This window comes from Pyrgilauda ruficollis, unplaced genomic scaffold (assembly GCF_017590135.1).
Source record: "Pyrgilauda ruficollis isolate IOZ18807 unplaced genomic scaffold, ASM1759013v1 scaffold48, whole genome shotgun sequence".
Classification (NCBI taxonomy): Eukaryota; Metazoa; Chordata; class Aves; order Passeriformes; family Passeridae; genus Pyrgilauda; species Pyrgilauda ruficollis.
The window spans coordinates 2,336,110-2,348,178 of NW_024526377.1; the positions used below are offsets into that span (position 1 = coordinate 2,336,110).

At 53.1% G+C, this 12,069-nt stretch overlaps 2 protein-coding genes across 2 annotated transcripts; one reads left to right on the forward strand and one right to left on the reverse strand.

Moving 5' to 3' along the window:
* Positions 1 to 1,301: 1,301 nt before the first annotated feature.
* On the reverse strand, positions 1,302 to 6,927 carry SMPDL3B (sphingomyelin phosphodiesterase acid like 3B). Its single transcript, XM_041479438.1, has 7 exons — positions 6,635 to 6,927; positions 5,147 to 5,244; positions 4,507 to 4,650; positions 3,775 to 3,947; positions 3,449 to 3,629; positions 2,741 to 2,874; positions 1,302 to 1,694 (listed from the first exon to the last, which is right to left on the reverse strand). Exons 1-7 carry the CDS (start codon positions 6,925 to 6,927, stop codon positions 1,302 to 1,304), a joined length of 1,416 nt encoding a protein of 471 aa, XP_041335372.1.
* Positions 6,928 to 7,468: 541 nt separating this feature from the next.
* Positions 7,469 to 11,389, forward strand: RPA2 (replication protein A2). Its single transcript, XM_041479462.1, has 9 exons — positions 7,469 to 7,523; positions 7,610 to 7,719; positions 7,792 to 7,893; positions 7,966 to 8,079; positions 8,544 to 8,618; positions 9,397 to 9,510; positions 9,799 to 9,909; positions 9,995 to 10,089; positions 10,765 to 11,389. Exons 1-9 carry the CDS (start codon positions 7,508 to 7,510, stop codon positions 10,847 to 10,849), a joined length of 822 nt encoding a protein of 273 aa, XP_041335396.1. The 5' UTR covers positions 7,469 to 7,507; the 3' UTR covers positions 10,850 to 11,389.
* Positions 11,390 to 12,069: the final 680 nt, after the last annotated feature.

Here is a 12,069-nt window from a genome sequence, read left to right on the forward strand (position 1 = left end):
TTTACACACTCTAAATGCAGTTCAGCTATAAGTCACATTCCTTTGCTGTTTGGGGGATCCAGGAAATGTGCACTGAAATGAGAGCATGTACCTGGCTGTTCACTGTGTGCAGGACTGCAGCTCCTTGGGGAGGTTTTTTTTTTTTTTGCAAGTGGCTCTTTGCAAGATTTTTCTTGACAAGGGAAACTTCACTGCTCGTTTTTTAAAGCTCTTCTCCTCTCAGACTCTGAACCAGCTCTTATTATTTCAGAGCTTAGGGGCCACAGCTGGCCACGAGGGGACAGGAACATCGAGGGGCTTTGTACAGACATTTGTACACTTGTGTAATATGTAATAGGCCTTTTCACACTTCTGTTGAGCTTTTTACCTGTAACCTTTACTATGTTGTAAATTAAATGCAGATTTTGCCAGGTTGGAGAGTGTAGTGTATTCGTTCCAGTCTGCACTGGTACAGCTGCCTGTCGTGCTGTGGCTCACGGGAGGATCCTGCCATGGCAAAGTGCCCTTTTCCCTGCAGGACTTGTCCTTGGGCTGCCTCAGGCTGCAGCTCCTAAAGCTGCCCCAGCTGCTTTGCTTGTGACCTGCTCTGCTGCCTCGTGCTGCACTTTGGTACACAAGTGACACTGAACAGTGGATTTTGAACAGTGGTTGCTTTTGTTTTCCGAGTCAAGTTTTATCTGGTTCTGGCATAATCCTCTCTGTAAGTTGTACTCCAGAGCCCAGGTCTGCTGCTCTCATTGCTCAGCCTGCTCCCCTGACAGAGAGAGGCCTTGGGCAGGCTGAGGCACCATCCCCTGTCACAGACCTGCAGCCACCCTGGGCTCTCTGGGCTGTCACTCCACCCCACCCCGCTTTGCTCAAAAGCCACAGGCTGCTGTGGAACAAAGCCACCACAACAAGACTTCCTGAGTCAACAGCTATGCAGACTTGAAAAAAAAAAGTGTGTGCCAAAATGAGGAATGCTGGCAGTGGCCTCGGGAACGTGTGGTAGCTCCCTACCCTCACCCCTTGGAGGTTAATGTCCACAGGGAGGCCTGGTCTTTATCTGATTTGTGAGGTTGCCCCAACAGTCCTAGCAGAGGGGAGACACTCCTTGTTGCAGTCACTTTGGCACAATAAGGCTCTCAAAGACATTGCTCTTCACACATCTCTAGAAAACTTCAAATCAGCATCACAGGGCTTTTAGTAAACATTGACAATTTTGTCCTGTTTTCCAAGCAAGTTCTCAATGCCAAAATCACCAATTCACATGCAGCGTGGTGTGACTTCATGCCCTCCTTCTTTTCTCTTCCTCTTGGCCATCACAGCACTGGCTGAGGACTGAGAAATCCTAAGAACATGCAGAAAACCAAAAGCCAAGCACTGCTGGCAGCAGAGGCAGAGCTGTTGGTTTTCACACACTCATCGTACTTTATAAAATCGACTTCCCTGATGGCACACAGGTGATCCACACGGCATTCCTGCTGGCACGGGGCCAGGTCATACCTGGCAGAGTTGAACTCATAGTACAGCTGCAGGTAGTGGGGGTCCCTGGAGATCCTCTCCAGCACCGTCTGCATGGAGCGTGCAGAGCAGTCAGGGACCTGGAAGGCCTCTGTCAGCCTGTACTCTTCTTCCCACTCTGGGAACTCTTCTGGCCGTGGTGAGGCCATCGTGTTGGCACGAGTAAGGTTCAAGTAGTAAGTCACCATATCCTGAGGGAGAGAAAAACACAGCTGGGGAGACATCAGGACAAGATTGGCCCTGGAGTGAGACACTGAGTCCAGCTTGGTTCCCACTGCAGCATCCCCGACCCCAAGGGCCCAGCTGCCCTTGACAGGACTTCCTACCCAGATGGGCACCAGGGGACACCTCAGGTGAGACCCTCCAGAACCCACCCCAAACAGAGCCTCTTTCCTAAGGGGTGAAGGGGTGGCTTTGCTGTGCTTGACTTTGACCTCCAAACATCAGAAGCTTTGAGCCTGGCCTGCTTCAGACATCAGTCAGTTACTATCAACACTGCCCAGCAGCAGAAGCAAGGGCTACATGAGAGTTACTGAGCAAAGTTATCTATCTTCTCAGCTATGAACAAACTGAAGAATCAAGTTTTCACAGCTTCTGTTCTCAGTCTCTTGCCCTTTTCTCTCTGCTTCACTGGCTCCCCATCCTTGCACAGCATATTTTAGCATTCACTTCTATGCTATAAACACGTAAACAGAGCAACTATAGAGAGCTTCATCCCCTACAAAGGAGGGCATAAGCACCCATCCTCCATCTCTTGGCAAACAAGAGACAGGAAACAGAAGCTGCCCCTACAATTCACCTCGATTCAGATCCACTCCTCCAAATGCATCATTTTAGCAAGTAGAGGGACACAAATAATTTTTCAGACGGCTTAATGGTTTTGGAGATCTGACAAGTCAGTTATTACTCAAAGAGTAGTTCTGTGATCCATATTATCTGGGGAGGAAAGCAAGTGTCAAATGGCAAGGACATGAAGATCACCACAAAAACTGTCTGACCCTGCCCAGGGGAACTCATCCCAGCAGGAGGCACTGGCTGCCAGGGCCAAGCTTTGATTCACTGATGCTCCAACTAAATCTTTGTGCCAGACACGAAGCTGAAATATCCTGGGTCAGAGTCCTCTCCCATACAGCCACTCAGCTTCTGTGGACTGAGAAATCCTGAAAAGCCTGTTCTGACTACAGGGGGAATTAAAGTTGTTCCAGAGCTGCAGTGTGGTGCACACAGGGATCCCTACCAAGACCTGCAGGGTGTCCTGATCATAGTTGATCACCCGAATGGCAGGGTTGTTGGCTCCATTGCTCACTCCAGGTAATGTTGTTTTCCAGGGAGTCACTCCAGGGGCCAGGAACATGACATTGATTGGAGTACCTTCACAGAAATGCAAAACAGTGACTGGAGACCATGGCTTGTCCCACACCCTGTCCCGATCACAGTGAGCACCTGGAGCAGATTGCTCTGCTGACAGTACCTTTGTCCCCAGCTCCCTGTACCACCACACAAAGGTTAACATGTGGAACAATACTGGGAACTGAGCACAGGGCTGCTGCAGCCAGCAATGGGCTCTCCATGCTGGCAAAGACTCTTGAAGTGAGAGTGGTCAGGGAACCACACTCTGCAAATGTGTTTGCCCAGAGCACCCCACACACACAGATTAAGCACTGCTCCCTCAGCAATGCCCAAACCCCTCAAGAGAGAACAGAAGAAGCTGCCAGGCATTAAGGGGAAACAACAATATTTGAGGGTGAATAGGAAGGAGGGCAGGAGCTACAGACTGGGGGTAGAGATGAGAACCTCTGCTGCTTCTTGTTGCCCAAAGCATGTCAGATGCTTTTTCTGGCTTCTTAGCTGCTCTCAGACAACAGCCACTAAAAACTCTCATGGACAGGGATTCTGAGAGCTGTCAGAGCTGTCACACAAGTGCTTGGGTGACCAGAACAGGTACCTGTGTGGCTGTAGAACATGCGAAAGCTGTCTGTGTGGTGGTGCCCAAAGAACTGGGCAGCAATCACCCCGTGGTGCTTCTGCACAATTCCCAGGTAGCGCTCGTTGAAGCCCCTGCGGAACCAGGGCTTGCCCCGCGTCTTCTCAAAGAAGCCAGGAGGGACATGCCCCACAATGTAGACCTACAGAAGCAAGAGCTGCCCTGAGCACAGAGCCCACAGCACCCAGGGAGCACCAGCCAGCTGCAGCTGCACCCAGAGGGAGCAGAGCAGGAAGAGATTCCGGGCTGGGGAGAAGCCCAGGTTGTTTATTCAGTCCTTTTAATACCATTTCATCTGCTCTAGAGGCGTTGGTCAGTGTTTCTTCCAGCCACTGGAACTGCCCCCCAGGATCCTCCTCACCAGCTGTCTCATCATTCTGGTCATAGTACAGGTTGGTGTTGAGGACAACCATCCGTCCCCTCATCCCTGGGCCAGGCAGCTTCTCACTGTAGAAAGCTCCTTAAAAATGCAACCAACGGAGGAAGAGCTGGAGGTCTGCTCACACTGGTGGCTGTGATCCCAGATCCCTTTGTTTCCACCTCTCTCTGCTCTCCTTAGCAACAGCCCCAGCAGGGTCACTGCCTGGGACAGTGCCCTGACCACTCCAGGATGTGGGTTTGGAGTGACTCTTCCCTGTGTGTCCCTTGCCATTCTTGTGGCGCTCCCAGTGAAGGGAGACCTGAATGGGTGCAATGGGCAGCATCAGGAGCTGGGCAGCTCTGGAGAGCCCCAGCACCAGCTACTACCTTTAAAGATATTTTTCCTCCCTCTGCAGGTCACCACTCTGCATTCTCTCCAGTAACTTGATAATGGCAGAAGAGACTAAAGTATAAAATAATTTCTCCTCTTGCAAGCAGAGCTCCAAGACAGAAACCAGCATTAAATTGGATCCTACGTCTGCAAATCCTCTATGAATACTGCTGCTCTGAGCATAGAAGCAAGGAAAATTGTTCTTGGTATTCTCCTACCCCTCCTCATACCTCCAGCATGCTCTAAACACGAGCCAGTGGTGCCAGACCTGCTCTGAAGAGAGAAAGGGAGGCATCACTCAGCCAGGGCCGCCACAGCTCTGCTGTTTGGTTGTAGATCCTGTGCTCCTTCCCAGGAAACTGATTCTTGGGGTGGAAGTCATGATTGCCCATCGCTGCGTAGACCTTGGTACCTGGAGGCAGAGCCAAGGAGGCACAGGGGAGGTCAGTGCTGCAGAGCTCCTCCAGCTCCCCCAGGCACTCCCAGCCTTGGGAACAGAGCGTTGCCAGTCACCCTCTGCCCAGGGCCACCCTCTGCCAGGGCCACCACACAGCTCTGACCCGCCCTTGGGACAAGCCACCCACAGCCAAGTGACTGAGCTGTCACCAGCAGTAACGCTCCTTGCCCCCTGCTGACACAGGTTATGTCTGAGGGTATCCTGCAGCCTTTTCTGCCTTCATTACTAATGGCAGAAACCTTTCTTTTCCTCTCTCCAGAGCGAGCTAACCTGAAAGATGAGTGTGCATCAATGCTGCATGGCACAGCAGAACTGAGGCCACCAAACAAGTCCCAGTGACCACAGCCCTTCTATGCCTTTCCCTGTCCCAATTCTGTCATTTCTCCATCCTGGTTAACCCTTCCCATGAGTCTCTATAGCCCTCTCCCCTTCTCATCCCCTCAAATCCTACCTGGAAAAGTCTCTTTTATCAGAGAAGTCAGATTTGCTATTATGTGCAGAACCTTTTCTTCTCCGAGCTGCTCATTGGGGACATGGGGAGTGTCATCTCTAGAAAAAGAGCAGCAGCACAGTCACTGTCTGGGACTAACAGGGCCTTGCAGCAATGAGCAAGGCAGAGAGACTTGCCAACTCCTCTCTGTGCCCCCTAGAAGAGAAAGTTTAAGCTTTTGGGTGCAGAAGTCAGTGCTATCTTGACTGGCCAAGACACTGAGGGAGTTTCAAGAAATCACTCACAGGAAAAATGAGCTCCACTCCAAACTTGCCAGAGTCAAGGAGTGTCCAAACACTCTCAGGGATGCACAGGGTCGGATTGTTGGGGTGTCTGTGCAGGGCCAGGAGCTGGAATCCATGATCCCTGTGGGTCCCTTCCAGCTCAGGGTATTCTGTGATTCCACCATTCACTTCACCTTAAAACCCCTGTGCACCCTGCTTTGGGGTGTGTCACAGGCACTAAAGCTGCACGGGTCAGCACTTCACAATCTGAGGGCATCTGATCTGCAGTAATGAAGCAGAGCTGTTGGCACAGCTGTGATCACTGTGATCACCATGAACCAAGGAAGTGCCTCTAGTAAGGCAGCAGTCTAGGGCTACTCCATGTCTGTGTTTGCATTAACATGCTTACAGCATTTGTAGATGATGCTGGGCTGTCCACAAGCCCACTGGAGAGAGAGGAGAACATTCAAAATCATGTCAGAGGACTGGGGAAAATTGCTTGAGAGAAAAAGAATACTCAACATAAGGTCATAAGAATCAATAACTGCATTTAAGCAGGAACAGGCATCTGCAGGGACAGAAAATGAAAACATTGGACAGGCAATAGCCCTGCAAACTGGAACTGGATCATCAGAAGAAGGACCAAACACACAATCACCATGCAAAATAAAGCTTTTACCATCTGTAAGTGCTATTGAGGCCTCCCGCAGGACAGGAGCCCCACCCCTGGAAATCATACCAGGAGAGAACATCCTCCACTGGGGAGGCTGCTCTGACTCCTAAAGCAGAACTGTCCCTTCTTGAGACAGGTTTCCAGGTGCCTCATCACAGCCAGAATAAATGCTGCAAGCTGCTTTCCAGTGCTCTGTTCCCACTGCTCTGAGCGGCAGGGCTGGATGCACGGACACACAGCCCACAGCTCCTTCCCCTGGGCATTGCAGGACTCGGGCTCACTGTGGGATCAGACAGAATGCACAGAGGACGGACAGCGAGTTGTGATCCTTTTGTCACCTCGCTGCCACGAGCTTCTTGCCAGTGTCGAGCGCCCTCGCTGGCGTTGTGCTTTCCTCCCAACCCCCGGTTTGCATTCCGAGGCACATTCTCCCCTCTCCTTTCCAAAGCGGGTCCCATGGAAAGAGCCCAGAAGCCCCACGAGCTCCGTACGGGCTGCACTGCCCTTCTCGGCCCAGCCCCTCTGTCCCTCAGGCGGGCCCGGCCCTCTCACCCGGTCCAGAGCACGAAGTCCGGCGCGGCCAGGCGGCCCCGCATGGCGCGGGCGGCCGAGCGGAGCAGCCTCCAGGGCGCATCGCACACGTAGCTGCCCCAGGGCCCGGCGGGCCCGGCCCGACCGCCGCCCGAGGGGCACGGCCGTCCCGCTGCCGCCGCCGCCTCGTACCCGGGGTCCCAGTGCAGGTCCGTGAGGTGCCAGAACCTCCCGGAGCCGCCGCCCGCACCGGGCAGAGCCGCGGCCAGCAGGCACAGCAGGAGCGGCACCGCGAGCTGGCCCGGGGGCGGCATGGCAGACACCGCCGCCCGCACCTGGGCCGGCCCTCACCTGAGCGGGCTCGCACCTGGGCACCGCCCTCACCCGGGCACCGCCCTCACCTGGGCACCGCCCGCACCTCGGCACGGCCCTCACTCGGGCCCGGCCCTCACCTGGGCACGGCCCGCACCTGGGCACGGCCCGCACCTGGGCCGGCCCTCACCTGGGCACGGCCCGCACCTGGGCACCGCCCGCACCCGGGCCCGGCCCTCACCTGGGCACCGCCCTCACCTGGGCACGGCCCTCACCTGGGCACGGCCCGTACCTGGGCACCGCCCGCACCTGGGCACCGCCCGCACCTGGGCCCGGCCCCGCCCTCAGGCCCTGCCCCTGGACCCCGCCCCTCACCCATGCCAGGACGGGCAGTGCCCGCCCTCAAAATGGCGGCGGCGGCGGCTTCCCCGCGGTCTCCTCCTATTGGACAGAGCTGGAAGGCGGAGGGACGCGATTGGCTGTCGGCCGGCAGAGCGGCGCTCTCGGATTGGGCGGCAGGCGGCGGAAACACTGCCGGGGCCGGCGCGCGCGCGGGCAGCGGCGGCAGTGGCGGAGGGCGCCATGTGGAGCGGGCGCGGTGCGCGGGCCGGGGCGGGCGGCAGCGCTGGGAAAGGGCGCTGTGCCCCCGCAACCGCGTCACGGTCCCTCTCTCTCCCCCCTTAGGGAACTTCGATGGCGGGTACGGCAGCATGGGCGGCGCGGGGCTCCCGGGCGGCTACACGCAGTCCCCGGGCGGGTTCGGGTCGCCCGCCGGCGGCCAGGAGAAGAAGCAGGTAGGCCGGGCGGGGGCCGCGGGACGGGCCCGGGGCTGGGGGCGGCTCTGACGGCCCCTCCGCCCCTTGCAGCGGAGCCGCTCGCAGAACATCGTGCCCTGCACCGTGTCGCAGCTGCTGGCGGCCGAGCAGGTGGACGAGACCTTCCGCATCTGCGACGTGGACATCTCGCAGGTGGGCGCAGGGGCGGTCGCGGCCGGGGCGCACCCGTGGCCGGCCCGAGTGACCCTTCCTCCTCCGCCGCAGGTCACCGTCGTGGGCATCGTCCGGCACGCCGAGAAGGCGCCCACCAACATCCTCTACAAGGTGGATGACATGACAGCAGCCCCGATGGACGTCAGGCAGTGGGTTGATACTGATGTAAGCCTTGGATTTGCTATGAACAGGCTTCTTTAGCGGCTTTGGGGAGCAGTGGGTGAAGAAAAGCTGTAGAATTGGACTGGAAGGAACCCATGAGAACACTGATCAACTCAATACTCAACTCCCTACTTCTCACAGGGCTTTTTGAATCGAGAAGGTGTGGCTTTTCTGGAAAGTATTTTAGGGGTGACATGTTCCTGGTTCATCCAAAGGAGATGCTGCTGTAGCAGAGGTCACTGGTGGTGTAATGACTGTCTGCCCGTTCAGTGTAGCTGAGTTCAGTTGAACACTTTTGGGAGGGTAATCAGGCAGATGTTCACTGCCTTACTGCAAGTTTAGCGTGACACAGGAATGCCCATTGTTTGTGCTTGCTTGAGATGAGCCTGCTTTACTAAGTTGCTTATTGTGACAATTGAGAAATGGAAACATGAAACAGCAAACCTCTGGTTTTCCCTGTCTGTTAGGAGGCAGGAGGTGAGAACGTTGTGGTACCTCCAGGAACTTATGTTAAAGTAGCTGGTCACCTTCGGTCCTTCCAGGTAAGGTCATGGCACCTGTGTGTGAGTCTTGTAGGACTTGTAGCACTTCACATAGCACATGGGATGCAAATATTCAAATAATGGTGTGTGTGCATTAGGGCAAGGTGCACTTAATTCCCAGCTGGTTAGAAAGAGGAGTGACTCTGTGTCCATTGTCTTTCAAAATCACATCCCTCCCCCATTTCCTGCTTGCTCACAGTGGGATGGGGGGAATCAGAAGGGTCAAAGTGAGAAAACCCATGAGTTCAGATAAAAGCAATTTAATAAGTAAAGCAAAACAAGGAATTCATTCAGCACTTCCCATGGGCAGGCAGGTGTGCCTCCTCCTTCTTTGACCACTTTTATAACTGAGCATGACAGTGGCTGGTCTGGGTTCTCCCGTGGGGCAGTGGTCCCAGCTGTTTCCCCTCACAGCTCCTTGTCCCCTCCCAGTTTAATACTGGTGGAGCTGTGTGAGAAGCAGGAAAGCCCTTGGCTCTGTGCAAGGGTTGGTGAGCAATGGCTAAAACATCCCTGTGTTACCAACACTGTTTCCAGCAAAGTCAAAACCAGCCCATGCCACTGTACCCCAGCCAAAACCAGCGCAAGATGTAGGGCAGAAGGTTTTGGATGAGCTGCATGCAGAGAAGCTCTCTCCCCACTGCTGTCCCACACTCCTGGAGGAAATGGCTGGGTTGGCTGTTATGAATCTTTGTGTTGCTGTGCTGTAAATTGTTTTCTTTGTTTTGTGTTTGGTTTTTTGTTTTGTTTTGTTTTGTTTTTTTTTTTCCTCTGAAAGAATAAGAAGAGCTTGGTAGCATTTAAGATCATGCCTCTGGAAAACATGAATGAGTTCACCACACACCTACTGGAAATTGTCAATGCACACATGATCCTCAGAAAAAATCTTATGGTATGTACAAAGACCCTGATTCCATCGTGGCCCTTCCTGGGTGACAGGAGATCTCCCAAAGAGGGATCTTTCACTGGGAAAATTCCCTCATTGTGGGGCTGGAGAGTTTAAAGCTGGGCAACACTGAAGGTGTAACAGGAGTCCTGGCTTCCTCAGGAGAGATTGTATTGCAATCTGCTTCCATAAGAAGCTGGTTTTACTCACTGGCTTAGAAATAACAGTGAGTCTTTAACTCTGAAGGCTTGGGCAGCCTGGGTAACCAGAGTGCTTTGATTCTCCTAATTCCAGTCAGCATCAAGAATGCCACAGTCATTTTCCTCCGCTGGGATCAGTGACATGGGGGGCTACGGAGGAGGTGGCAGCCTGCCAGTGAACGGGCTCACGGCGCACCAGAGCCAGGTGGGTGCCAGCAGCTCTTGTGGGAGCACAGCAGTGGCAGCAGAGGCTCCTCTGATGTCATCTGCTGTGGTTCTTGCTCATCCAGGTGCTGAACTTGATCAAAAGCTGCCGTGTCCCAGAGGGGATGAGTCTGCAAGACTTGAAGCTCCAGCTCCACAGCATGAGTATGTCAACAATCAAGTAAGTGGTGTAGAAATGAAATCCAGGCAGTCCTTCCAGAGGCAGAGAGAACGGTGGACAAGCCCAGACACTCAGCTGTGAGTCAGGGTGGGTAATTCAGGTGGTCCCAGCAGCACAGGAGCCAGAGCTTTGAAAGATTGACTGCCTCATGAGCTGTTGCCAGTTGCTTTGCTCCTTGCTTTCAAAACAAGGAGCTGCTTGTTTCAAAACAAGCTGTTTATCAGTTCAGGGGCAATGTACTGCAGTGTCTCAGTAGATTTCTCCTGTTCAAAGACTACCTTACTCTCTGCACACTGATAAAAATCTAGCAATAGTCTGTTCTATTCTACTTCACTGTCTCTTATAACATCTTGAGACTTAAAAAAGTTGTCATTACCTTCCATGACCTTTGTATGTTCTGTCCCCTCTGGAGCAGAGTGGTGGGTACTACCTAGGAAGTGCAGAGTGGTGACTCAAGCGGAGTCTGGGCTTCAGGGGGAGCACATTGCCTTAGCTTTGGAGAAACTTCCTGTGTCTCTTACACTGCACACCAAGAGCTTCCCTTGGCAGCTGCCAGGAGGGAACTGTGGGGATGGGGTCTGCAAATGGGAATTCTGTAAATCAGAAAGGTGGTGACTCACCTCCCTTTGCTAACTAATTGCTAAGTAGTTACCAGCTGTGGGGTTTTTCTTCAAGGCAGGCTGTGGAATTCCTCAGCAGCGAGGGACACATCTACTCCACGGTGGATGATGATCACTATAAGTCAACGGATGCCGAGTAAAGTTCCTTCCATCTGACTTCAGTTCCAAGCAAATGTTTGTCCATATTTCAAGATACCTTGCTGAGCTCTGTTACTTGGAGGGTGACCTTTGCTCTTTGTGAGAAGTCCTGGTTACTCGCTGAATGCCAACTCCTTGGAATTCAAGGATGAGCAGAACGTGTGTGATTCTGGTAATTGGACCTGATTCTGTGCTGTGACCATGTGACTGAAAGTATAAACAGACATGGGAAAACTGAATTCCTCAAAGCTTCAGAGCTTTCACTTTGTTTTGGCTCCTTAGAGAGAGTGCCTGGTAGAAAGAGAAGAGCCTCTTTATGATTTGTCCTTTATTTCTAGAGCTGTTTCTCCTAACTCAGCTTCCATTCCATTTTCTTCACGAAGTGGATAGCCAAGAGTAATCTTCCACTGATGTACAGCAATCATGAGAAGATGTTTTTATTGTTTGGTTTGTGCACTTAAAATCTATATTTGTACTAGAGCTGATCTTGTTAACTAGAGCTTTTGAACTTTTCCAATAAAATGTTAACTTGGGACACCTTGCATCATGTGTGACTCTAGAGGCTTCTCTGCCTTGAAGAAGAAAACTGCTTGACAAAACTTGGGGATAAAAGCACAGCTCATACTTTCAGTTTAACTATTCTTATTTTTTCCTTAGCTTTTTACTTTGAAGGTTCAAACTGAAGCAAATGTCTGGCCAGTAAGAAAGTAAATAATTGTACTGCTGAAGAAAACAACATGTATCAGTGTTCCAAATAGGGCCCGAACCATTTCTGCCACCAAAACAGCTGCTCTGCTGTTTAGTGCTGTGCTGACCTGTCCTTCCACTGCAGCTTGCTGAATGCCCAGGGACACGGGGCTGCTGGAATGGCAGCGTGTGCCCGTAAGGCTCGGTTCAGAGGGCTCGCAGTCTGGTGAGATCTGGGTGTTTAGAAGCTCCAAGAGTAGGGTAGAGTTTCTGTTGCCTAGGACTCGTAAAGGGACCTGGCTTTACAAAGGCAGTTCTTTGTGGCCACATCCACATCGGGGCTGGCAGGGAGAGCCAGAGCCTCTGCTGGGGCAAATCCCAGTTTCCTGCTTGGGTGCGGTGGCCCAGCTGTAGCCGTGGTGCACCTCTGTGGCTGAATCATGCAGTAGGTGTGTAACAGGTGAACTTTTGGCTGTGGAGTTCAGCAGATCTAGAAGCCAAAAGTACTGTCATTTCCTTTTGTAGGAGGTGTGCA

Excerpts from the sequence above, each read along its gene's own strand:
- SMPDL3B (XM_041479438.1), bottom strand. The coding sequence starts at position 6,927 with ATGCCGCCCCCGGGCCAGCTCGCGGTGCCGCTCCTGCTGTGCCTGCTG. Across the intron at positions 3,948-4,506 it reads CCTTTCTCTCTTCAGAGCAG|GAGCTTTCTACAGTGAGAAG; the intron begins GTCTGGCACCAC and ends TGCATTTTTAAG. Across the intron at positions 1,695-2,740 it reads AGGACACCCTGCAGGTCTTG|GATATGGTGACTTACTACTT; the intron begins GTAGGGATCCCT and ends TCTCTCCCTCAG.
- RPA2 (XM_041479462.1), top strand. Across the intron at positions 8,619-9,396 it reads GTCACCTTCGGTCCTTCCAG|AATAAGAAGAGCTTGGTAGC; the intron begins GTAAGGTCATGG and ends TTCCTCTGAAAG. Across the intron at positions 9,910-9,994 it reads TCACGGCGCACCAGAGCCAG|GTGCTGAACTTGATCAAAAG; the intron begins GTGGGTGCCAGC and ends TTGCTCATCCAG.